The sequence below is a fragment of the Gadus chalcogrammus genome, chromosome 20, assembly GCF_026213295.1.
Source record: "Gadus chalcogrammus isolate NIFS_2021 chromosome 20, NIFS_Gcha_1.0, whole genome shotgun sequence".
NCBI classification, from domain to species: Eukaryota; Metazoa; Chordata; class Actinopteri; order Gadiformes; family Gadidae; genus Gadus; species Gadus chalcogrammus.
In genome coordinates this window covers 7,858,624-7,884,021 of record NC_079431.1, presented here as the reverse complement: position 1 = coordinate 7,884,021, position 25,398 = coordinate 7,858,624, and the positions used below count along the sequence as shown (strand labels likewise).

General features: G+C 43.4%; 2 protein-coding genes across 5 annotated transcripts in view; one reads left to right on the top strand and one right to left on the bottom strand.

The window, feature by feature from the left end:
- Positions 1–579: 579 nt before the first annotated feature.
- LOC130373848 (eIF5-mimic protein 2-A) lies at positions 580–9,876 on the bottom strand. Its single transcript, XM_056580490.1, has 12 exons — positions 9,766–9,876; positions 8,962–9,035; positions 7,910–8,086; positions 7,208–7,302; positions 7,018–7,083; positions 6,741–6,876; positions 4,459–4,568; positions 4,036–4,206; positions 3,312–3,458; positions 1,860–1,998; positions 1,432–1,554; positions 580–1,259 (listed from the first exon to the last, which is right to left on the bottom strand). Exons 2-12 carry the CDS (start codon positions 9,023–9,025, stop codon positions 1,228–1,230), a joined length of 1,260 nt encoding a protein of 419 aa, XP_056436465.1. The 5' UTR covers positions 9,026–9,035; positions 9,766–9,876; the 3' UTR covers positions 580–1,227.
- Positions 9,877–10,403: 527 nt separating this feature from the next.
- Positions 10,404–25,398, top strand: part of myo1b (myosin IB) — a 53,264-nt gene continuing 38,269 nt past the window's right edge. For all 4 annotated transcript variants that reach the window (XM_056580485.1, XM_056580487.1, XM_056580489.1 and 1 more), the window contains exons 1-3: positions 10,404–10,647; positions 16,725–16,872; positions 19,845–19,960. In XM_056580485.1, the coding sequence (XP_056436460.1) occupies positions 16,747–16,872; positions 19,845–19,960 (242 nt within the window). In that variant the 5' untranslated portion in view covers positions 10,404–10,647; positions 16,725–16,746. The remainder of the gene's footprint in view (positions 10,648–16,724; positions 16,873–19,844; positions 19,961–25,398) is intronic.

Sequence of the window (25,398 nt, the reverse complement as noted above, 5' to 3'; positions counted from 1 at the left end):
TTGGAACATGTTAAAAGCGTGCGAAGACTCAAGTAAGGTAACAAATATATACCAGGAGACTGGACAATCCCTTATCAGACACTTATGTGCAACTCCCAGTGAGCAACACATCAAGCTCCACGTTTTCTAAAATAGTCACTCACGCTCAACTGCTTAAACGTACTAAGAAAAGGCAGCATTATCATTATCCCAAGGTGTGAGCCAGAAAAGCTACATCAAGAATACCTTTAATGTCTACAATTACAAACGAGGACTCTTGACTGCGAGGTGGGGGATGTCCGAGTGTGCCCTTTGTTTTCATAACATCTCAAATTGGTCCGGGGTTTTTTGCATGCTTGACTGAGCGGTAATTACCATTTAAAGTGAGTTAGAAAGTGCTGCTTGGACAGGCTGGTTGTTTTGCTGCTCACGTCGTCACATAGCCTGCCCTAATGTCTTGGTTACTCAGACAGCTGCGCTAAAGGTGGACGACCAGAGAGCACCAAGGAAGGGCCTCGTCTTGCAAACTTCTATGGAGAACGACTCCTGTGATCAGAAACCGATTGGTGTCCAGCTCGAATAAGTCAGCCACAATACACCATCAATGAAAACCATTATTTTATTTTTAATTTATAAAGTCATATTTTGGGGTAAAAGAAAAAAAAAAAAAACATATCTAGAAGGTAGAATGTATGTTACAGAAGATGTAAAACGCATTTAGTTTGTTTTATAAGGGGCATTGCCACAAGCACCTTTGGAGTTAAAACTGGAACAGTTCAGTCAAAAGGAATTACGAAAGGAGCTAAACATGTGGCCTCAATTGTTGTCACCTTATTTGCAGAATTATACATTGATGCGAGGAGACATTTTGCCTTGACAGAGGTCCAAGTAGCATGGCAAAACTTTCAAGATGGCCTCTAGGCAAATGTAGTCTTACACGCGTCATAAGATGGCAATCGAATCATAACAATGGACAACCCAAAACTACCATGTTATGATCGGATGGAGTAAACAAAGCCAAAGATTGTGGATGCCTGTCCTAACTGAAGATGTAAAAGCCCTTACATAAAGTAGACCACATGATGGTTTTGTACACAGAGGTTACATAGTAAAAAAATTCTAATTAAAAGGAGGGGCGGGGATTTCTGTAACAAAACATTCTATCGCTTCCGGTTATGTACACTCTATAGAGAAAGAAAAAGGAGAAAAGTTGGAGATGAATGGATGTTGTGGTTGGCTTGGCGGTCCTTAGTCCTCCGCTTCCTCCTCGGACTCAGACTCTGGAAAAAACATTGCCGTCGTTCAATTTCAAGAACCCACGATATATACACACTTTGATTTGATCTATAATTTCGTTGACACGGCAATCTTCTACATTTCTGCCAGGATATCGAAAAAACATGGGCGTAAAATCCTACCATATCCACAATCATGAAAAGTGGGCCCGCTCACCTTCCTCTGCGCTCTTCAGCCACTCCACAAACTTCTTCATCTGCTCCAGGAACATGCCCTTTCCTTTGGCCAGGTGCTCCTCGTTGTACCACTTCAGGATCGATTCCTCGTTCAGCACGTCCGCTAGAAAATATTCAAATGTTAGCTTATTTTTCTTCTATTTTTTGAAACAGCCACCCTTCATAATCCATTCACAACAACGCCAGACACACAGATGCATGTGCAGGTGCCCGAACAACTAAAACAACAAACGCTGCCCAGCAGCTTCGGTGCATCAATCAAGACGCGACTTTGACTATAATCCCGAGCCATCTGGTGCGATTCACTTCTTCGAACCGACTTTCTTCCCGCAAAATTAACTTTTGTCTCACGACAATTACAGAGTATCGCTCAGTGACGGGGCGCTGACCTCAACGACGACGACTCACCTTTGTAAAGCAGCACCACGATCTTCTGGAAGGTCTTCATGAAGTGGATGTTGTCGTAGCAGTACTCCTGGATCTTCAGCAGCAGGGTGAGCTCAGAAAGGCCCTGGGAGGTGAACGCTTTCAACAGAAGGCTGTATTGCTGAGGACAAAAAGAGACAAACAAAAAGCCAAATGATGACACATGGAGTCAAGGAAGGAGTTGCACACTATGATCCGGCATTGAAACGGAATGAAGGCACACGAATGAAACTGTGGAAAATTTCGAAAAATTTCTCTGGACACGAGTTCTATTGTCCTCCTACGTCTTGACCAACACAAGAAAATATTAGAGAAACGAACACTCGAGCGATAGAAAGACATTTTGAATTCAAAAACCCAAGATGAATTTAAAAACCTAACCGGGTCATACAATCGATTCAAGTCCACCCAACGGTTCCATTTAGGGCACTCTAGCAGACGCTTTTATCCAAAGCGACTTACATCAGTTAATACACAGATTGACACACCGACAGCAGAGTAAACCATGCAAGGCGACAGCCAGCTCGTCAGGAGCAGTTAGGGTTAAGTGTCTTGCTCAGGGACACATCAACACTCAGCTAGGAGGAGCTGGGGATCGAACTAGCAACCTTTCGGTTATAAGACAACTGTTCTACCTCGGCTAAGCCGAGACGTTTTACAGCATCAGCCAGGCTAAGGTGCAACTTTAAACCTTCAAATACTCCAGCACTGGCTTTGTAGGAAGAAGAATGAAGGATAGGTTTGTCTGGACCCTGAGGGTGCAGTCTGGAGAACCACCTGTGACCGTTTCAGTGAATCATATTGGACAGTGCACGCCTAAGACCATTGAATTGTGTTAGGAGACTTTGCAGCGGGTAGCACTGGACCCATTGTAAGAAGACAAGCCCATTGGCCTGTATCATGTTGACCAGACGCCCTACGTGGCCAATTCCTAAATAGGCTACATGTGTGTGTTAATGAATAATGCCCTTTTAAAACCTGTGAATTATTTAACATATCATTAGAGACTTAATTGATCTTTAGAGGAAAACTAACCGAGAGCAAGTCGTGCAGTCCCACTTTGCAACTCTTCCTGTTAAGTTACCATTAGTATTTGAAACCTTTTGTTTCTCGCCACCTCCTTTAAGCCTCGCGTGTAGAGGTCTTCAAATCAACAACCCTGTCTGATGCTTGCTTCCTAGTTGCCCAACTGGCACATGGCTAGCTGCAAATGCATTTGTACAAGTCAGATGCCGACAGTCTCCAGTGGTCACAGGAGATGCATGCAGAGTCATGCAGAAGATGTGCCTGCAAATCAATCTATGGTTCCATTACAGATTCAGCTACAGCATACCAGACAGAGCAAGGACTAGCATTGGCCTTGCCCAGCGTGAGAGGGAAGGATATGAGGACCGAAGGCAGAACAATAATTTAATAAATAATAAGAGGTCTTACCTTCAAGTGTCTGATGGCTTGTTCAGTTACCAGCTCCTCTTTCTTGTTCCACTCCACAGAGCTCATTATACAGGACCACAGCATGCTGATCATGGTCTGTTCAGAGATGGAGTTCTTCTTCATCTCCTCTTTGCTGTACACAATGATCTGCAAAAGAGCACAAGATAGAACAGATAATGAAGGCCAAAAAATAATAATACTGCAGGTTCATTTGTAGGGCCATGATGTCGACTGACGGACAATTATCGTTTTGCTCAATAGTTTTAACTCAAAAGTTTTTACAAATAAACTCTTTTCCATCAATGGAAGCAACTCTGCTCTTCAGAAGAAAAAATAATGAACATTTAAGATGCCACTTTTGGCTCCGTTAACTTGGAATGGGGATTGCCATTACTCAAGAGTTTATAGACCAAGTGATTATATAGGCCAATTATAGATGAACAATACAAAAGTGGTAAGCAGCATCTCTATTCACAACAGCCGAGAATATGAAGCTTTGTGAAGAGAACAGAGTGCCTTTTCGGAGCTGATAAAACCCAGAACAGGTACGGTGGATTGCAATAACCACCAACCACGATTCAACGATGCTGGGAACAAATAGGGGGGAGGGCAGAAGACAATAAACTAAAAGCAATCTCAAATGCTCTGCACGGCAGTCTGATAAGGAGAAAGTAATGAAGGAGGAGACCGCAGAAAAAGAAAAAGAAAATCCACATCAGCTCACGTCTTTGATGGGCTCCCCCTGTGACATCAGCTCCTGGACCTCCTTCTGCAGCTCCTTTCGGGCCCCGATGGACTCCTGGTTCCTGGCGAAGTCCGACAGCTCCTTGAGCCCGGCGTCGCTGAAGTACTTGGAGAAGTGCTCGCAGCTGCGCTTGTTTGCGGGGAACAGCTCCTGAGGACGGCCAGGGGGGTGGGGGAAGGTTAAGACCCGCGGTGAACGACGAGGCGAGGGTTGTCCTCTACAATTACGCCCTGGCTCCGGAGCAGCCACTCCAATCGCTGGGATTCGCTCGCCGCCGTTTGAGGATTTATTTGTTTGCCGCGGAAAGTCCAACAGCGCACGCACACGCAGCCGCAGACACACGGCATTCAAATGCCACGTTGAGGATTGTTTGGGACATCCCATTTGCATCTGTATGCTCACCATTAGCCTGTTGTCCATGCCGACCTTTCGGAGACTGCCAGCGACGGAGCCAATGTCCCGCTCGTTCAGCCAGGATTTGAAGAGCTTCACGGCGAAGGCTGCTGACACACCTAGACGGCAGAGGAAGAGGGCGGTGAGAAGGCGTGTCTCGGCGTTCCGATTAAAATCATGGTGATTGGAAGCAAAAACGGTGAGATGGGAATGCAGACCTAGAAAGAGTTCCAATCTCGAAAGGAACATTCAAATAATTATCTCTTTAATGGATAACCGCTGAGCTAAAAAATAAATAATGGATGAACTATAAGCTAAATATTCTTCCAACTGTTTGACGTCTAAAGTGTGTGCGTCAGTAAAATTTGAAAATTGTTGCGTTGTCATAACGGCTTAAAGTGTAAGTGAACCCCTGGGTAACTTACCAACAGTTTGCAAAAAAAAAACAAGAGAAGACCATTTTGGGTTCACTTGACACTTGTGCAACATGCTTGTTTGGCTGATGGAAAGGGTTTTCATTGTTCAAGGGCCGAACACTATCCAGGTTAAGTGATCAACAGTGATAAAGAAATAACCAGTGGTGTCTGATCAAAGACCAATACAGATTAGGGGGTGCTGTAAATGTCATGTGGGAGGTGGTGGAACGTGGCAGTGCTCAAGGTGGGTCAGTGCTCAAGGTGGACATCTTGCAACAGAACAATGATTACCAAGGCTACCGGTTGAAAATATATACCGCTTGTAGAGTCACATCCGTAAAAAGGAAACGGTCGTAACTGGAATATTTTCTAATATAAGAGGAGTAGTGCTAGATAGAAGTAAAAAAAATAAATAGAAAAGTTAGACCATTCATCCACATCGGACCAATGATGAATGCAAATTGTAGATGCGTGTGAAGCAGTTCTTCCTTATAAAAAAAACAAGCGTTTCTCTCCTTTGAGAAAGGACATTCATAGAAGTACTCAATGTTTTCTTTTCTTATCTTGGATAGCCCATTGCCACCATGAGAAAAAAAAGAATCAAAGCTGCACTGATTTCTACAGCTAGTAGAATATTCTCAGTCTAGCAAGCAGGGGATTGGAGCTAACCATTGGTGCCACAGCAATCATTGTTGTCCCCCAAAAACACATTATAACAGGTCAGGGCTATCTTGTTGATCGTCATCAAAACGAAGCAGCACTATGTACTTTCACGCCTTTTCCCAAAAATTAAAAAAACAAGCGGTAACAAGCACCTGTCCTGTGTTAAAAAATATATTTTTCGTAAATCCATTCAACAACTGAGTCTTTATCAGGCAAGATGCTGCGCAGGACTCCGAGAGAGCTTAAGCTTGCTGGACCAGATCAGGCACCAAGGTTCTTAGTAACGCACTATTGTGTTTGTTGCTCCAAAAAATAAGTAAAAGCACAACCAGCCAGATGGAAATGTGGCGAAAAGAAAAAAAATAAAAACAACTTGTTTTATTATTTTTCACTAGATTAAGGGAGTGTGATTCTTTGGTAGAAAGTCAACTTTGGACCATACTCAAAAACAAACATCCCTCCGCGTCCTTAAAAGGAAAATGTGCAAAAAAAACTAAAAAGATGCATTTGTATTAGGGATCGCGTGGTTCAAATAAAGAATTTGAAAAACATTAAGTTCGCTAGCCACATTTCGCGCCTGAACTGTGAATAGCAAACCTACGTGTTCCGTCATCTTGTGTGTGCAGTACCCAGTGAAACTCCTCAGTCTCGGATGATATGTAGTCGTGTCGGGCCTCAAGACTAACAATTTTCTACTAACTGTATACTCCAGTTAAGACCCTTTTTTCTTGTGTGGTTTTCAGTCATCGACAATAGTGCATTTCAAAACACAGTACAACCACCTTCTTAGTTTTTCGATCATTTGATTACGTTTTTTTCAAATTGACCGTTTGTCTTCCTCAAACAAACCTTATTTAATACTAGGAGAACACTAGAAAAAAATACAGATTATTTATTTTACATTAGGAACTTGTGTCAGCCTCTTCTTTAACGAAAACATACCAAACCGAATAAACAATGACCCCCAAAACCGTGATATGAACCCAAGCGTGAATTTCGTGCATCCTTCCACCCAAAGTTTATATGTAAAATCAAAATGAATACACATAATGTAGATCTCGGTTTTAGTAAATAAGTTACCAGAGATGCACACACGCCAGGGACAAAAAAATAACAAAATATCTCAATTGGTGTGGGTGTCCCTTTATAATTAATAATTTGGTGAATCTTGCATGTGCTGATTCCACCTGCTGCAACAGAGTGACTGCCTACCTTCTTTGACAAGGTTCTCATTGAAGAGGCTGCTGAGGATGTGGGCGGAGATATTGCCGTTGGCCAGCAGGATGCCGGTGAGCATGGCCAGCTTGTTGCGCTCAGACTCAGTGAATCCCTTGAGGAACAGCAGCAGCTGCAGGAGGTAGAAACAACATAAACATTACATTTTCTCTTTGGGCAGAAAAAGACATTGAAATGCTTTTGTCAATCCAGTCAAATAAGTTCTTTAAGGGAGGAGCTTTAGGCCTTCATGTTGCTCACAAAACAGACAAACCTTCTTAATCTCCTCCTCGAACCCCTTCTCCAGGTATTTGTAACGCCTGATCAGCTTGTTAAAGACCTGAAGGACAGGAGGGAGTGGGTTGGTGAATTAAGAGGTGCAAACCGTGGCATTTTTATTAGCAGAATTACATCACACCAGTGAGGCGAAGATGAGTCAAAGTGAAGTCATTAGGCATGTTCACCTGTGCATACGCCTGCATGGTCTCCAGGTCTTCTTGTGCCGTGAAGAGGCAGAACTCGGTACGTGTCAGATCATCGGACAAAGTACCACCCGGGGCTGAGAACACAAAAGGAATAGCATAGATATGAACATTAAATGGAATGATGCTCATGAAAAGCCATCTACAGTCATCCTCAAATATGTGCCCTTTAAAAATTGCGTAAATGAACCCAGCTTGTAAACCAAACACTGGGATTTAAAATGTGTTTTTGGCCGTTAGTTCTAGAAACGTGATATCATCATGTAACGGCTCATTTTCCCCCGCGTTAGTACGCGTAGCTGAGTAGGAGTGATTTAACGAGCGATATTGTAAACGAGGTACCACGCAGACGGCAGCAGTAGCGTACCCTTTCGGTGTGGGGGTGCTTTCTCAGTGACGTTGATGTGTCGCCGAAAAGACACTTCACGAAAAAAGAACAAGGCTCGAGGTCGGAGCGGAGTAGAGCCTTTACAAATCATTTGCCGGAGAGCGACAAAAATATACCATTTCAAACAAGCTATTTTCCCGTTTAATTTAGTAACCGTGCCATAATGGCAAATACTAATTCCAAGATCCTACAAGAACTATGGGTAAGACAGTGCCATTGAAATTGAGACTAACTAACTCAGGTTCAATGGCACTGTTAATGTAAAAGCAAACACAAGCAACATTGGTAATAATTACCCAACATTCCGCCGGCCACCAGGATGTCGAAGAGGGTCTCAGCATAGCGACGGTAGTCAAGCTTGGCGCCAGAGGCGTCGAGGAACTTCGCGACAGCCTCCAAATCAGAGCCAGTTTGATTCAGACCTTGCACTATACTTTCCTGAAACTGGGTAGGGTCAAATCTCTCCTTTTCATCTGTGGAAAGAAAAATTGGGTTAAAGTGCATTCTCAGAGCAGCCAAAATTTCAAATTCTACCAGAACCAAGTCAGGTGATCAAAAAACTACACAAGAATGGAGAGGTAGCCTCTGGAGGCCATCCACATAATCAAGTTTCTGTTTGGAAATTATTATCGGATCAGGATGGGCTTGGTAAGAGCCACCAAGAGCATCGCTCTTGAAAGTCTTTTATTCTGATTGGCTAGAGTATTTTTATAGTACATAACGCCATGCCCATTTGTGGACATCAATTAATACCCAAACTGATATTCATTGTGAAACGCAAACTTGATTATATGGATGGTCTCAGAAGGCTAGTGGTATCAATTCAACAACAGTATCCACCCAAACAAATGCAGCACTTTAAAATATTGTGAACCAAAGTCTGTCCCCCACTTCTGGGCTAGCCTCTGTTGAGCTTCACCTCACTGGGAGGTTATTAATATCCATCTTCCGAATAATTGAGAGAAATGATTGTTCAAGTGCTTAACATCTAATTTAAGTATGAATCTGCAGCATCCCATCTGTGCCTCCATTTACTGCCAACATTAATTACCAAAATAATGAATTAACACCTGATACCGTCATTAGCAAGAGTCGTGCTCAACAGAAGGAGAGGAAGCAATGTCATTAAGGCGCGTTAGGAGCATACAACATTGGCACTCGACATGGACTTCAGCTGTCGTAGCCCATTTAAGACAAAGTCCAAGAAGTGGTGCATTGTCAGAAGACCTTCCGCGTCCATGCACATAAATGAGTTCATCTACGTATGGCATAAAGCCAATTTATATTTAGTATCTAATGAATTTACACCTCAATTTCTGCAGTGTAAATTGTTAAATTGTATTCTCACCTCTTTTTCTCGTTTTGAATCGCTGGCCTGTAAGCGTAGGCTTCTGCTGCCGTTGAGTACTCATAAAAGACGGCCTGGAAGACAAATGAAAGAAACGGGGAGAAACGTCACACGTGGGGCATACGTAGATTCGTTTGGACAATAGGCCTCATTTGGGCTTTGGCACATCATTGCGCATTAGCAGAACTTTCTATAACCCAAGTAGTAATGTATACAGAAAAATCGGTCCCACCATGACTTGTTAAGACAAGAGACACTAAATATGTGTTTATGTATAGGTTAGGTTGGGTATAAGAAGTGATTATGAAGTAAAAGTAGCCCCTTTAAGTCAGTGAAACTAGTCTTTTCATTTAAAAGGCTTCACTGTGATATAAGATTTGTATAAAATAATAAAACTAGTCAAATAAAAAAAATAGGAGTGATATTAACATGAAAAGACAACCATGTGCTTGGGTGTCCGGCGCGATATTAGGGATGTATCCACCCAACTCATTTCCTCCTAAGTATAACCCCTGAATCCCGGTGAAACGCTTTATTTCGTTTGGCCATCCAATACACACGTCTAGAACACACGATAACAACACATTTTTGGATGTCGATGACGGCCACAGCCTACTCCATGGTGATTTTAATGCATATAAAAGAGCTAGCTAGGTTGCGTCCGGGCTACATTCAGTAGCTAGACTAGGCCAAGCCCGGTGTCTAGACAACTCCACCTCACGTTTCATTGCATACAATCACATTTCAAAACTAAAGGTATTGTGAATACTTGCTACGGTACACGATAACAAAGGTACAACTTACCTAAATCCTATTTATGTCCAAAAACTGTCGAGAAAACACAAATGAATGTGACAACACAATGGCTAGCACGGACCCAGATTTAGAAGGAAATGGATGTTCACACTGCGCATGCGTCATGCAACGGCCTTTCACGTTACACATCTCTAAACTCATAAATCACTTTAGGAGAAGTAGACCTGGACATATATTTTTAAATGAGTTAGGATGCTTATGTTTCCTATAATAAACTTTTTTTGTTTTGTTTATTAAGATATCGCTTTAGAATACAAGTAAGATTGTATAACATCCGTATTACTTTCTTATACATTGAATCCATAAAATAAAAATAAATAGATACAAATTACTCGCCATTTTCTCAATTTATGGATTAAAAACTGACCCAAGGATAGTTTTTCTACAATTATCTAATTTTCTACTAGTTAAACTTCCAGTCTGACCAGACTTTTTTAGCTCGCCAAACATGCCGTGAACCACATACAGAGCAATCACATCAAGCAAATGACTAACTTTGTTGCGATCTACGAATATGACACAGGAGGGGGGTGTTGTGCCGTCATGTGCCATAGATGTAGAGTCAATGAAAAATGTAAATCCCTCCCGCTGCCTCCTCCTCCTCCTCCTCCCATGCAGAAGGTGATTAGGGACGTTGATCCTAGAAGCTGCCCCAGCCTGAGCCACTCCCTGTGCCTCTGGACCTCAAGTCCTCCTCCCCTATGCTCCATTCAAAGTCTTGAGGGCCGGATGGGAGACGCGTCCAAACTCATCCAGACTAGTCAAACTTAAAACAATACAGCGGGGAAGGGGTTCCACTACAGACCTGACTATATACCCCGGGGATTCTTACGGATTAATACGAGGCGTACATTTCTGATACAAAAAAAGGCAAGTAGACACGTTTTTTAATATTTTTGTTGCACCGTTGAAAACGGGTGGAGGCTGTCGGCAGTCGCTTGCCGACTTCACTGTTACTTGGTTGCAGTTTCTCAACAAAACGTGTTCCTAACTTTAACTCACAAAGAAAAACGATTGCCTTGATTGATTCATTTATCTATCTAGGCTGCGTGCAAGTAGGTTGTGGTGGATATGCGTTCATCAACAGCAACAACAAAAAAGCCTTAAGAAAGTGGAATGTGGTCTCTGGTCGGGGTTTGCACATCCAAATCAAAGTGTTTGAGCGACTGGCTCGTTAATTGTCAACATCTGCGTCCTCTGATCTCCAGTAGGACACCAAGAGATCCCAGTACAACCAGTACAACTCCACAAAGGGGGAAAAAACTCTGGTGATGTTAATTCTTTGTAATGTCGGCAGGAAAATGTAGGCTACATCACGTACAAGACCGATTTAAGATAACGTTAGACAAACATGTGGGTCAAAGTGTGAAGACAATCGGCGTTTGAGGATTGCACCTTATGTTGCTTTTGTTGTATTAATTAGCCTAAAACTGAAAAGTTTGTTCGTTCGGAGCAATCGAAAAGGTCCAGCAGTAGGTATAAAACCCATGTACACTCAGAAGCATAAAAAAAAAAAAACGTTTTCACTGTTTTGGCCGAGACTCAATGGTCCCCATTATGGACTCCCTGACTTACTTGTAGCATCCCATCCTTGAATTAGTGGACTATCCTTATCCAACACGATTCAAGAAATGAACAACCCTACGTTTAAAAACTAGTTTTTCACTTTATACCTTTGCTGACAATGGAAAGAGAGGACGCTCAAATGCAGGAACTTAAGTTAAGGACTAAGTTGGGACTATAAAATAATCTTTCTAAAGTAATCTTTCTACTGCTGTATACCTTTACCCAAGTTCAATGCTGTATTTTGGCTGATGGATATCCTAGACATTTATAATAAGAATTTGTATTTTATTTTACCAGAAATCTGCAAAACTGACTGATGGATGATTATTATTATGAGTAACCCATGATGTCATCATTCAGACTATTCCTGGGGGGAATTGTGGCCACTGCTAATGGAATAGTTGCATGATGGCAATGACGAACACTGCTTACATGGCACCTTCTTTTTTTGAGCTCTAGAATCAGATTAATGGAGTTGAAGACAGTTGTTTGGTTGTTTTATCTTAGTGATCAATGTCTTTTGTGATGTCCCCCAGCACATTAAACTCTTTGAGTAGTACTTCTTTCGGTTTTGCATTCATTTATCATCAGAGTGGAGCAGATTGGGACAGCTTATTTTTGCGGATCAAACAAACAACATCATTGAAAGATTAGGTATGGTTTCTATTTAGAATGAAGAAGAATATTGACATTAATAACAGATGCCTAGTAGATCAAATATCCAGCTTCCTTAGCATATTTTGTCAATGGCCAACATTTCTTTCTGTGCTCATTAGTGTCTGTAGGAAAGAAGTCACGATGTGTCTATGAAGTCAGCTTTCGCTCTCGCCGTCTCCTAACTAAGAAACGTTTCACAGTTGTTTGACAAACCAAAGTGATGTTGCCTTGAATCATCCAACCATTGCTATGATGATCATTTATATTTGTGATTGTCTTAGTGTAGTGAGCTGTTATTTTCTTTGAACAACTAAGTAAAAGGGGCTTTATGTACATCAACCCCTACCCCCACACAGACACACACCCACCCACACACAAACCTGAGAAATTCAGAGGCACCTTTTGCAGAGGCACTAAATGGTTGAGGTTGAGGCATCATGTGACTTAACTTCCAGGCAGATGTAAGGATATTCCATAAAAGAACATCAGAGCCAAGCATCCCCATTGCACTACCCAGAGTGGAACTTCACATCAAGTTTTCCCAACATTGCTCGGACTTTGAAACACATGAACGAGGAGTGAGACAGTCATGAGAAATCAGCAGGAAGTAGCTTTCAAGACAGTTACAGAAAAGTATTTGTTCATAAGTTATGTTTTATTAACTTTGCATTCCGGATATAGTTTCACCAATGCCCAGGAATTTCCACCACTATCGTACCCTTGTGTCCAGTGAATGGTGGGGGTTGCTGTCTTTTAAGAGAAGCAGTTAAGATATTGTAATTCCTTTTTCTGATTAGTTCAGATCAGTTGCTGACAAGGCATTCACCAGATTGAAATTTCTTATGCAGCAGAGATAGTACTATCCTTGATGTTTGACTGTCACGCATGTCTGGATGCTCTCAAACATTTTCCACCAGCCCTACTTTGGACAAAGTTTATATTTAAAGTAGGCGACTTGCCCAAAACCAATTCCATAGTGCCCTATCCCCACTATCTTTAAACGTTTAGCTGGAAAGGTTAGCTCCCTCGGTAAGACGCCACCAGCCAAAGGAGTCCACTGTGTAACACAGACATGTACTCCCCTTAAACGTAGCGCCCTTGGATAGCAGGTCAGTCATCCCAGGCAGCCGCCTTTCCCTCTCCACTCTCTAAAGCTGTGTTCTTTGGCAAATCTCTATCAGAAAGGGTGGTGTGTGTGTGTGTGTGTGTGTGTGTGTGTGTGTGTGTGTGTGTGTGTGTGTGTGTGTGTGTGTGTGTGTGTGTGTGTGTGTGTGTGTGTGTGTGTGTGTGTGTGTGTGTGTGTGTGTGTGTGTGTGTGTGTGTTCTCAGACAGCTGCTCTCGGGCTCAAATTTTTGTTTCCTAATATCTATGATGTGTCTGGCCTTTCCCAGCACCTATGATACACACACTCTTCCATTATTATTAGTTGTTTACATCTTCGTGCCTGCATGTACATCAAGGATGGGGGTGCATGTATGACTATGGTTCAGTATCTGAACATTTAATATTTTTTGGTCAAGATGACCATGTGGTACAATCTGGGTCATTATCGGGGCACAGAAGACAAGCATGTTGCTAAATCCATTGATGACGCACTTGGTAATATCGGTTCACTCTTCTGTCAATAACGCAGGCATTTTATCTTCTTTAGGGGCCAATGCACCCTCAATAACCACAGCACATTAATCTGTAGGAATTATAGATCTTTTCAGCATGATAACGTGTCACAAATGGGTTTATGGCCAGAACTGTATCCTACTGCATCTTCTGACCACTGAGATGATGAAGCAGAGCAGCCTTAATATCCATTTGCCTGAATGCTTTCATTTGTGAATTTTGGTATAAATATTTTTTAAAAAAAATCACAAAAGCAAACATATTTAATCTGAAATATTCAAAATCCATAATATTTGATCAGTATGGAAATTCAATTTAGCCTTATATGAACCGTTGCACCTCAATGATGGTCTGCTGTGAACTCCATACCAGTCAGCCATCTTGGTAATCCTTTATGAATTTAATCATTGCTGTCAGGTTTTCTCTCTTGCAGGATTTGACACGACAGGCAGGAAGTTCATGCAGCCACACACTCTTTATTAATGGGATTGTGTCACTGGCTGCATGGCAGCTCCCTTCTAATCTGGGCTAGTGGGTTATGAGCCCACGACGACCAGGGGTGTGTCCAGACCCGAGGCACTATTATTAAGTATGTAGTCACTCTGAAATCTAGGAATAATGCTGTATATTGCTCTCGGAAGATTGAAACCCCTTTTTAATAATTTCCATCAAATTATTCTGTGTTGTGATAATGGGGAAGCACAGCTGTTTCTCTGGACACAGCTGTCCCAATAACTAAACCTAACACTGCACATTCCGTTTCAATCAACTTTTTCTTCTGTTAACTACATTGAAATGGCCTACAACTTCTGGTAATTGATGTGCCAGATATAGGAGTGGTAAGCTTATATATGCTGCAGTGCCAAGGCAATTTAAGTGCAGCTCTGTTGCTTCCTTTATGGAAAGCCTCTGAACGTCCATCACTTTGTATTATAGGTAGGGATTTATAGGGTCTCCAACTCTCCAACTCAACCATGATTGCTAAAAACAGGGTTTCATGGGAACATTTACTGATTCTGTGTAGGTGGATATTGACAAGCATGAATAAGTGTGCATGACGCCAGGACGTTCTGCCTCTGCTTTTCCATTCAGTGCTGCTAAATTGAAAGGTTAAATTATGACCAAGCAATGAATTAGGATAAATGCATGTTTTATACTTTTTCTATTGGTGCCACTTTCTCTGACATTTTGGTTAAGCAGCCTTTTTTTAAGTGTGTGTGTGTGTGTGTGTGTGTGTGTGTGTGTGTGTGTGTGTGTGTGTGTGTGTGTGTGTGTGTGTGTGTGTGTGTGTGTGTGTGTGTGTGTGTGTGTGTGTGTGTGTGTGTGTGTGTGTGTGTGTGTGGTTTCTTAACAGGGATAAATTGGTGGAGACCAGCACTGAAGAATATTCTGTTCCTCTCGTCTGGGTCCGTCAGTTGAGAAATGCATAAGGCCTATAACGATTTAGGCTTTTCTGTGCGGAAAAATTAGCATAAGAGTAAAAAAGAAGAAGCTTGCTACCCTTTTTCAAATGGGCTTGTGCCCATGCTGAGTATGCGTCTGTCTCTGAAAGTAGAATCTGGCCCCCCTACTAAGAACTAGAAAACCTTCTTTATGGGCTCATAACATTGTGCCCTCCAGTAGCACCGAGGTCATAGGGACTAGATTTGACAGAACTCTTGGACAAAATAACAACTCAAAAATAAACCTTGGAGTCCTCCCAAAATGCCCTTAGACTTGTAGAGCGTTAATGGTTTTCAGGGCCTAAACACCCAATACTAGATACTCTTTACACTTTAAGAGCTCTCACAATGAACTAAGGCCATCTCAACATTCCAAGATCCCATCTCCGAGTTGTTGACGTCTGTATCGACAGCGATAAGGCACTGGGATGAGGGCCGTGATATTCATCCTTTTCTCCTTCAGTGCCAGCTTGCAGGAGTTCCCCTCCAACCATGTAATAACCAGGATCAGCCCTGCCTCATAAATCTTTTCTTAATTGACAGTTGGCTAGTCCCATTTGTACATGCATTAGGCCTAAATACATCCAGAATGAGCTATCAAATCCTAATTTTGGTCAACCCTCTACTTGTGAGAGATAACAATTGATTTTAGTTCTTAGCATTTAAGAAAGGAATGAGATTCTTTGGGATGGTCATATCATATCCTCATCATCATCTAAAAGGTTTACCAGAGGAAAAGCTATTTCTAAAAAGCCTATAATTCCTTCAGAATATATCAAAATGTTCATTGTGTAATTTCAGATTGATTGTGCATCTTTAACATGCAAATAAAATAAAAGATCTGTAAGACCTCAACCCTTATTTATTATCTCTATAGCCCTTGACCGAGGCTGTCATGCCACAAGCTCCTATGTGGCTCCATTGAAGTAACATCACTGCTGTTGCCGAACTAAAAAAGAGCGTGTTTTCTTTTCTCTGCTGAAGGCCGCGGTGAACAATGATGGATGAGCTTCAGGCCCCACCGATACAACAGCAGGCATGGGTTATGTGGACCAGGCCTTGAACGTGCCCCTCTTTTATCTCCAGTGCTATAGCTCCAGGATTACTGCGCCAGAGCGGCCAGGGGGGAAACACTGGACCAGAAAACTGCCATCCCAAGCAGGGTCTTTGTCCGTGTGGCCCTCGGGCCGTGACCCTATACCCTTCCCCAAAATATAACCCTACAACTGTTTGGATATGGATACATAGGCTGATAGTTTACTGCAGTCGAGGATTTTGAGGAATGTTCTTGGATGTAAACGGGAGCTAAATGCAGCAGCAGCAGACCCCAACCGAGCTGGACGATTGGAGGTCAAGAGCAGAGTTCTGTTACGCAATTCCCTCGGTGGACCCGTTCAGATCCACAGCTTGCCGAGGCTGTATGAAGTAATCATACTGCTACTCCCTCAGACCACCACTGAACAAACATGGCTTCCCTAGAGTATATTTGTGCAGGCTATATTTAGTGTTTTGTTTCTATCTGATCACAAAGTCTTTCCGTGTTGCCTTTTCGACCAGGTTTAATAGACTACTCAAATAACAGCCCCTTGTAGGAATAAGAGGCTCATCGTCTCCGCCTGCATATATACATGTAATCATTTCTCTATTCATTCTCTCTCTTTTAGGGGGGGAGACGAAGCTGCCAACATGGAGGTGAAGACTTCACTCCTAGATAACATGATCGGGGTCGGCGACATGGTTCTCCTCGAGCCGCTGACGGAGGACTCGTTCATCGAGAACCTCAGGAACCGCTTCGACCACAACGAGATCTATGTGAGTCCCTGTGTACCGCGTGCTACGTTGCATGCAAACGTGTCTCTAATGTGTCTCAACTGAAACGTTTACTTTACCATCCGGTAAAGTAAAGGTTTCCAGAGTCTGCCCTCTATCCCGAATGTTTAAACGGGCACAATTCGAAACCTCCCTTACGGAAACATCAATTTCCATTTTGTTTTTCACATCATCATTTTTGACACAAAATATACACAAGGAAACAACGCTGGTTCGAATGATGCGACCACGCTAACCAAGCAACCAACCATTCAATAAATCCTATCACCATGGAATGTAGATGATTCCCTTCTAAACAAAGCAGTACATCGCCAGCTCAGGGACCTAGCTGTGTGGCTGGCTCTGTTGCCTGACCATTTTCCCACTGCAGAGTGCTGGCCCGGGTGTGTGCTAACTGGGGTCCCTAGATCAGCATGTTGCCTACGGGCTTTGTGCTATGCTACACCATGGGTTTATCTGCGCTCTGCTCTGCATGTTGGCTGCTCCAGACACCAGCCTCCATGATTACAGCTTTGCTTTTCAATCCCATTTGCCCAGAAGGGCCTGGGGCCCTGTGAAATGATGTCACCACAAAGGACCCTGATTGGCTCGGCCAGCTCCATCCATTTTTTTCTGTCGAGCTGTAGCCACTTCCTGCCTACGCGCTTGGATGGTTCTGTTTTGACTGTAGATACCACGTTTTCCTTTTTCTAAAAGTGAAAACATTACCAGTTTGACTCTGATCCAATGGTAATGTAATAGCAGGGTTGTAAATACTCTTTTGTATTGTGTGTGTGTGTGTGTGTGTGTGTGTGTGTGTGTGTGTGTGTGTGTGTGTGTGTGTGTGTGTGTGTGTGTGTGTGTGTGTGTGTGTGTGTGTGTGTGTGTGTGTGTGTGTGTGTGTGTGTGTGTGTGTGTGTGTGTGTCTATCCACCTTAGCTTTGGCAAAAAATTTTTTTTTTCTTTTGCTAATATTTGTCAAACCCAAAAAGAATACTTTGGTTGCGTTGCGCTGATTAAGCTTCATAGAAGGTAGATGCCTCGCCACTAAAATGGTGACCAGTCGTCTCTTCAAAACCATTCCTAAACCCACACTTATCCTCATGATCTGTGGAGCATATCCTTGTAAATGTATTTCAAACTCCCTCCTCCCCCCTCGCAGCCACACATATCATATGACATGCTTCCATAGCATGAAGGCACATGGCTACTTTTCTCTCCCCGGGACATGGTGTCACAGCTGGATAGAAGCTCAAGAGATTTCCCCAGCACCAGTTTTATTGCTCTGTACGTCTGACCTTCCCTTATGGCTCAATATTTCTCTCAATGGGTTCTGAATGTAGCTCCTCGACATGCTATTAAAAGTGTAGATTTTTTGGTTGAAGACGTAGTCTGGTTTTTTTTTCCCTCACTTTTCCCGTGCAGCTGGTAATTACACACTCTTGCATGGAGATCATATCCCTACCCCACCCCCCTCTGTATTTTTTTCCAATATGTTCTCTGACTTCACTTCTCTGCATGGAAGGGCTGCTAACACACAGGACTCATTCACAGTGGGACAGAGGTTTGCAAACCCCTGCTAGATGTTTGAAATGAACTAGCTTCAGGTGGTGTTTTTGTTCAATAGCCATTGTTGTTTTTTTCTGAATAAACTTTCTCTTTTTAAGGAGCTAACTGGAAATCCTCCTGCCCTTTGGCTACATTGCACAACTCCGATAATGGTTACTGACTATTGCCCTTATACAAACAAAGATAAGAATGATTAGCCTTCTGCAGTATTTTTCTGTCTCCGTGTTCCTTTTGTGGGGGGGGGGGGGGGGTGAGATGGAGGACAAATAGACTGTAGAGGTTCTTCTGAATTATCGTTGTTTTAAAAAGGGTGTTCAATCGTATAAAATCTAACGCCAAAGTGGTCATCATGGATTTGTTTGTCCGTGTACACGCACGGATGGCCATGTTGTCTCTGTCCTGCACACCTAATGATTTTATTCAGTGGTGTTCGCCAGTGGCTTCTGAACAGGCCGTGGGAGCACGGGGTGCACAGGGTCCGGCACTTCTCGCGTGAGAGCGATTTATGCAACGGCCATTAACCCATCGGCTGGAAATATCTATCCTATCAATGTGTAGGGAGTGAGTCACATTTGCTCTTCAGAAGTGACGACTTTATTGCTTCATCTAATTAAAGTCCAAAAATGGATTCAGGGTTAGGTTTTACTTTCCCTGTATCTTTTGTGATAAGTACTTGCATTTTGACCCGTGCGTCATTCCATTTATTGACGCCGATGGCCGCCCGGTGGTCCTCTGTGCGGTGCCCTGTACAGTAAGCCCACGGACGGTGTTCCCTTTTGTTTCTCCACATCCCATGGCTCCATGGAGCGCATGCCTGAACAAAACATCAGGAATTCCCAGCTGCTGCGAGCTGACGGAAGCTGAAGTTCCTCGCACCTCTGGTTACATCAGAGTGCTATATTGTGCAGTATGAAGGGGCGGCGTGCGGATTGTCAGTGCCTTATTTAATTAACTGTCAGTCATTTAATATTTATTTGATCACAAATACACTGTTAGTTTCTCTAAGGCACTGTGTTTCAGTCGGGTTAGAAAATTGGATTTGAACACTGTATCACTATATGTATCCATCATTCCATGTCGTTTAATAATGCACCAAAAGCCATGAGTACTAAGGTTTTGAGTCTCCACCAATACATAGTAAAAGTCCAATGTGAAACTTTTTTCGCTCAACGGTAGGGATTTGGTCCAGTTAAATATTGAGAGAACATTGCGGAATAGAATAAAAAATAAACTGACACCCACACTGTCCTGAGGTGTCAGTTTCTACCTTCAAATGGATCAATTCTAATAAATTATCCATCTCGGATGGACGAAAACACAGGTCATTATCTATATCGCTGAATTCCTAATAATAAATAGTTAATGGTTTCAACCTGATTGTTGTGTTTCTCCCCATCTTCCTGCAGACGTACATCGGCAGCGTGGTGATCTCTATGAACCCCTACCGGTCCCTGCCCATCTTCACACCGGAGAAGGTGGAGGAGTACCGCAACAGGAACTTTTACGAGCTCAGTCCACACATGTGAGTCCCGCGTCCGGCCTCCCTCCTCCCCCTCTGTTGCCCTCTGGGATCCGAAGTGGACGTCCTAATTCTGTTTTAGTATGTACTTTGTTTTGATTCCCCGGGGTGCTTGTTAGGGATTTCATCCAGTTTCCTCTGAGCAGAACAGGAGGAGCAAGTCCTCCTTGTTGGACGTGACTCACGGTTTTGATTTAACGATGCCATATTTGGCCTTATAAATAAAATCATTCTTTGATGAATAGATGGAAAAACAACGCCTAGTTTTACAATTAAGACTACATAATTTCAGTTAATTTACGGGCATGTTACTAGCCTCCTTTTTTTAGAAGGGTTGGACATTCAAACCATGTCCACGACAACAGCACCCCTTCGTCCATGTAGTACAACTAAAGGACAAAGGGTCTTGGCAGCACCGCTTGGCTCCAGCTTCCTGGTTTGCTGTGCGCTGTAGACGGCTTGCTAATCGGTTGGACGTTGTTATTAATTACACACCCAGAGTTAGCGCTAAGCTACACCGGGCCGCGTTGTACGCGCGGGGCGGTGAGAGTGACAGTGGGGCCATTCAGGAGTCCATGTCACACACGGCGGGCGGCCGTCTGTCCGTCAGCACGCTTGGCAAGCTCCGGTGCCGTTCTGCCGAGCTAAAACAAAAGACAAGCAATTAGCCCTCACTGACTCTCTGCAACCCGGGGATGTAGGCTGGTCCACAGCCCGGACTGGTTCTACAGGGGGAAGCGGCAGGCGGGCGGTGTTGGTTGAAGAACTGTCTTTACCCAAACGGCTGGAGTCTGCCGTATCCTCTCCGCTATTGATTCATGGCGCCTGGAGCTCGTACGTTACCTGACCCTGAGAGAGGAAAGTTCTTCTTCTGCCTGTGTCTCGATTCCTTGTTGGCTTATGCAGATATCTATTCGCTCCCACCTTTATTGACCTCAATCTCCTCTCCATGTCTCAAACCAACTCAAATAATGCAATTGGCGTTTTGGTTTTCCAATACTTTCTACAAGGGCAACAACATGGAGCATATTTGTTTTAGTCGAAAAACATTTTACTTTTCTCTTATACCATGTTGGTCAACCTACAAGAACCGAGACCCTATAAGTCATCTCTCGGCCCACGTCTGAGATCGTTATCGGCTTGGGCCGCGGTGCAGGGTCAGAGGTGAAGGGAGTCGAGGGGAGAGGTCTGTCATGAATGGTATTATAGGATTCCTGAGACAACCAGAAACGTGCACTAAGCGTGCGGCCAGCCCCTGTGCTAGGTTGGGGGTGCGAGGCTGCCTGGGTACGTGCTAGGCTGGTTTAGACTGGTGCTGACGGCAGCTCATCACCAGATGGAGAGCACCTGACCCAATCTCAAGTAAAACACTCAGATGTTTAGAAACGCAAACTATCCGTACATTTTTCTAACAATTTATTTTTCATAGCTGTCTGACAGTGTAGTGGTATAAAATGAATTATTATTACATAAAAACGCATATGAATAATTAAATGATGTGATGGCCACAGTCAGATTTCAAATGTGATTGATTAGTGGCGATCGTCGCCCATAGGTCAGTGAGAAACTTGAAACTATTTAATAACTGGGGGATTTGAACATGGGCTCCCCCCAGCATGCCGCTCTTGGATCTTGAAGTGTGTCAGCGCCCGGGGTGGCGCCGCCCAGAGGTTTAGTTCTGACGCTGACCCAGCGCTGGGCAGTTTCTGAGCTTGACGTGTGTCCTTCCTTACTCGACAACTATGTGATGATTTTTACAAAGGTGATACCGTTTCCAATTCCCTGTTCAATCTCAGATTTACACATTGTCCCGACATAATGGTGATTCAGCAGTCGGCCCAAGATCCATCTCTGAGATATGGATCCAGTTTGCTCAGCTTTATGACAGTATTCTTTGAAAGGGGAAGATTTGAGGCTTCTTTAACTGTTCAGGCCCAAGAAATGGCACTGAATTCCCGGCAAGAGGGCAATTGTTTTGAGAGATGGTCCATACATTGATCTTGACCCTCCTTTCACACCATCTGCACCAGGCTTGTCTGGTGTCATCATTAGGCCCCTTGTAACACTAAACCTGCCTTCCTGTCCAGACATTCTGACAGCCATGCCTCACAAAACCAAGGCTAAAACGTGCTATCAACCCTACTGAACTTGGATAGTTTCCTTCCCAGTTTGAATATGATCTACATGCCTATTGTTTTTATTATATTCTGGCCATTATTAAACTAAAGATGACATTTGTAGGCCTTTCATCAATTAAATGAAGGTTGCCATTTATCAAAGTACGGTAGTGTTCTACTTTGTTAGTTATTCCAGTGTTTTCTTTAAATCCATTTATTTTATCAATGCGATGGTGCCCAAATATTGCCCGCCTGAACATTTGTGGGATATTCACTATTTGACTAGTGACTACAAGTTATTCAAATCAGGACATAGAAAGTAGAATGTAAGCAAATGTAATGGAAATATTTTCTAGTTGTGACAGTGCTAACTTTGGATGACTCTTTGGCACTCTTGTTATGGTTATAAGGGTCAGAGAGGATTTTCAAGTAGCTCCTGCTTTTTAAATGTTCTCCATTTTTTTTCGCGGGATCCCACGAAGTGGCTGAGCGGTGCAGAGTTTCCACAGGAGGGGGGGTCGGCCAGAGATGTTCTGGCAAGTGTCAGAGGGAGACACTAATGAAAGTCCCACTGATGCAGTGTGTGTGGGGGAGGTGGGCCTGTCCACCAAAGGTTCTCATTTCTTTCTAGAGACACTTCAACCAAACAGGCTGGTTTTGGCATTCATTTTTAATTGTGTTTAACCAAAACATTCTTTTTTACCATTTATTCCTCATGCAAAACTTAATGAGTGTGCTTTTTCTTTCTCTGCCGTTTCTTATAAGGAGAGAACCAGGGGCCTTGAACAGTTTAGGGAATTTACCGGGGCTGCCATCGCCAGAAAGTTCAAAGCTCTCAGTTAAAAATAAACCATTACCACGTGAATGGAGGATGACATGCACGTATTAATTAAAGCACCTTCACGCAACGTTACTCTGTACTTGCTGCAGCCTTGGGGTTGTAAGCTCTGAGCAGCCCGTGGTGAAACAGGGTGTGGGGGGGGGAGGCGGACCACCCGGCTGAATGGGCTGTACTCAGGAGTTAACCCAGGGTTATGAATCGTACCCAGGCCGGTTTTATTTAAAGTCAGTACATGAATGGGAAAACTGCATTATCCAAAAGTCATCTCCGGGGAGGATTCTATTGGGTTTCAGTTGTTTAGTGTTTTTTCTTCATTCACAATGGGGACCTCAATTTTGTGACCGCCTCAAAAAGATGTTTGTCACTTGTTGACCCACAAATATGATGTTAAAAGGGTTGGAGTGTGTGTGCGTGTGGCTGAGCGTTTTATAGAGGACAAATACTAAGAGCCTCGTTTGGACTAGCAGCCCTCACACACTACAAACACAGACGCACCCAGCCTGGGTAAATGACAAGGCTGTGTCAATTGAAAGTGTTCATTTGCTGTGTGGAATAGAATTTGGGAAAAGCCCTTTTGAGAGGCACGAACATGACTTTACTAGACGTCTCAATAGAATGGCTCTCTAAGAAGTGGCACAGCATCGGTTCAACCGATGCTGTGCCACTTTTTGAATTTGTTACCAACCGTTCAAATCAGGGGTCGCACAACCAGCACTTTTTCCAACAACAAAATGGTTTTGATTTAATTTGTTAGCCTCAACAAATGCACGTCTGTGTGTGTGTGTCAGTAATTTAATAAACAATGTTTCTGGGAAGCGTTGTATAGATTCCAAAAATGGTTTATATTTGGTATCTTGTGTATCGCCCTTGGTACTTATTTCTGAGTTAGTCATTTGTTTTTCTCTCCTTGAGCGACACTTCCGTGTGTGTGTGTGTGTGTGTGTGTGTGTGTGTGTGTGTGTGTGTGTGTGTGTGTGTGTGTGTGTGTGTGTGTGTGTGTGTGTGTGTGTGTGTGTGTGTGTGTGTGTGTGTGTGTGTGTGTGTGTGTGTGTGTGTGTGTGTGTGCGTGCGTGCGTGCGTGCGTGCGTGCGTGCGCGCGCACAGATGGCCTCCCAGGTTGTTAATGGACTAGTTCCCCTTATTCGTTGGATCAGAGGCCACTGCTGGGCCAGTGGTGGCCTCAAAGAGCCTGCAGTAGTCAGTATGCGGAGCGCTTGATGGGTCCGAATGTCTCTGTTGCAGTATTGTATCGTCCGTCAGTCACTCCCTTTCAACCCCTTGAACATCCTCTGCTCGATTCAGGCAAACGCCCCCCTGTGCACACGAGGCCTCTCATTAATGCTGTGCGTGCAGATGGCCTGCAGCAGCCTCTTGCCCAGGGGGTGTGTGGGTGTGTGTGTGTGTGTGTGTGTGTGTGTGTGTGTGTGTGTGTGTGTGTGTGTGTGTGTGTGTGTGTGTGTGTGTGTGTGTGTGTGTGTGTGTGTGTGTGTGTGTGTGTGTGTGTGTGTGTGTGTGTGTGTGTGTGTGTGTGTGTGGTGTCTCCAGGGTGGGATCTCGTTTCTCCATGTGTGATGAGCGTTGAACCCCCCCCCCCCCCCCACGGTCAGGCTCCCAGGTGGAAGCACCTCTGGGATTGAGATTTGCGTAGGTTCTCTGTTCAAAAATTAATTTGTACCGTTCAGAATTGAATGAAGCCTTCTGTTGTGAAACACGGATGAATTATTCAATTACTTATTGCTAATGAAATATCCTGAGCAATTAGATGTTCACTATCTACATTCTAATGCAACTGTAGAGAGGATAGAGAAGTTATCTGCATAATGCATTATGCTTATATGACCAAAAATCTCAATATGCTAATTTTCAATTTGCATCACCCCCCTCCCCACCTCATACTTTATCTCATCCAACTGAGATGAAAAATGTCAAAGAATTTAAACATTCTAGTGTTTACAAATATAATTCAGTGGGTAGAAAACCCAAAGCCAGGGCTTTGTAAATGTCTTACATAATCACTGAACAGCCCTCAGCGAATGCTCCTCTCCTTCACCTGCTCTGCCGGTTCTTGGGAGCTGTGATCACACGGCGGGGGCACTCTTGTTCTGAACTTGACTGCGTGTCGCTGTGTGGGTGATTTTTAATAGCCCTTTGTAGATCCCACTCATCCAGTGCACCCACACAAAGGGGTGATGTGCTAGTCCTTCTGAATCGCAGGATTATTGTTTTGCCTTGCATTGTGGCCACAGGCCAGGTGTCATTATTAGACTAGTGCAAATATGCCTATTCTAAAAGAGAAATCTACCTTTTTTTTTAATCTTTTTGTCGTTGATTTATACTTGTTTATTTTTCTGGAAAACCAAGATAAACCTACATAAGAAACGGCTATCTTTCATCTGCATGATGGTTCATAATGGAATTTCTTCACTAATTTTCCCAACCCAATATAAAAGGCTGGCGTGTGTCTGTTGTTTACGGCATCTGTC

Bases quoted from the DNA above. Each gene is read 5' to 3' on its own strand.
- LOC130373848 (XM_056580490.1), bottom strand. From the start codon at position 9,025: ATGAGTACTCAACGGCAGCAGAAGCCTACGCTTACAGGCCAGCGATTC. The intron at 7,303-7,909 runs GTAATTATTACC...TTGTGTTCTCAG, and splicing joins GGTGGCCGGCGGAATGTTGG to CCCCGGGTGGTACTTTGTCC. The intron at 4,207-4,458 runs GTGAGCATACAG...GGCCGTCCTCAG, and splicing joins GCATGGACAACAGGCTAATG to GAGCTGTTCCCCGCAAACAA.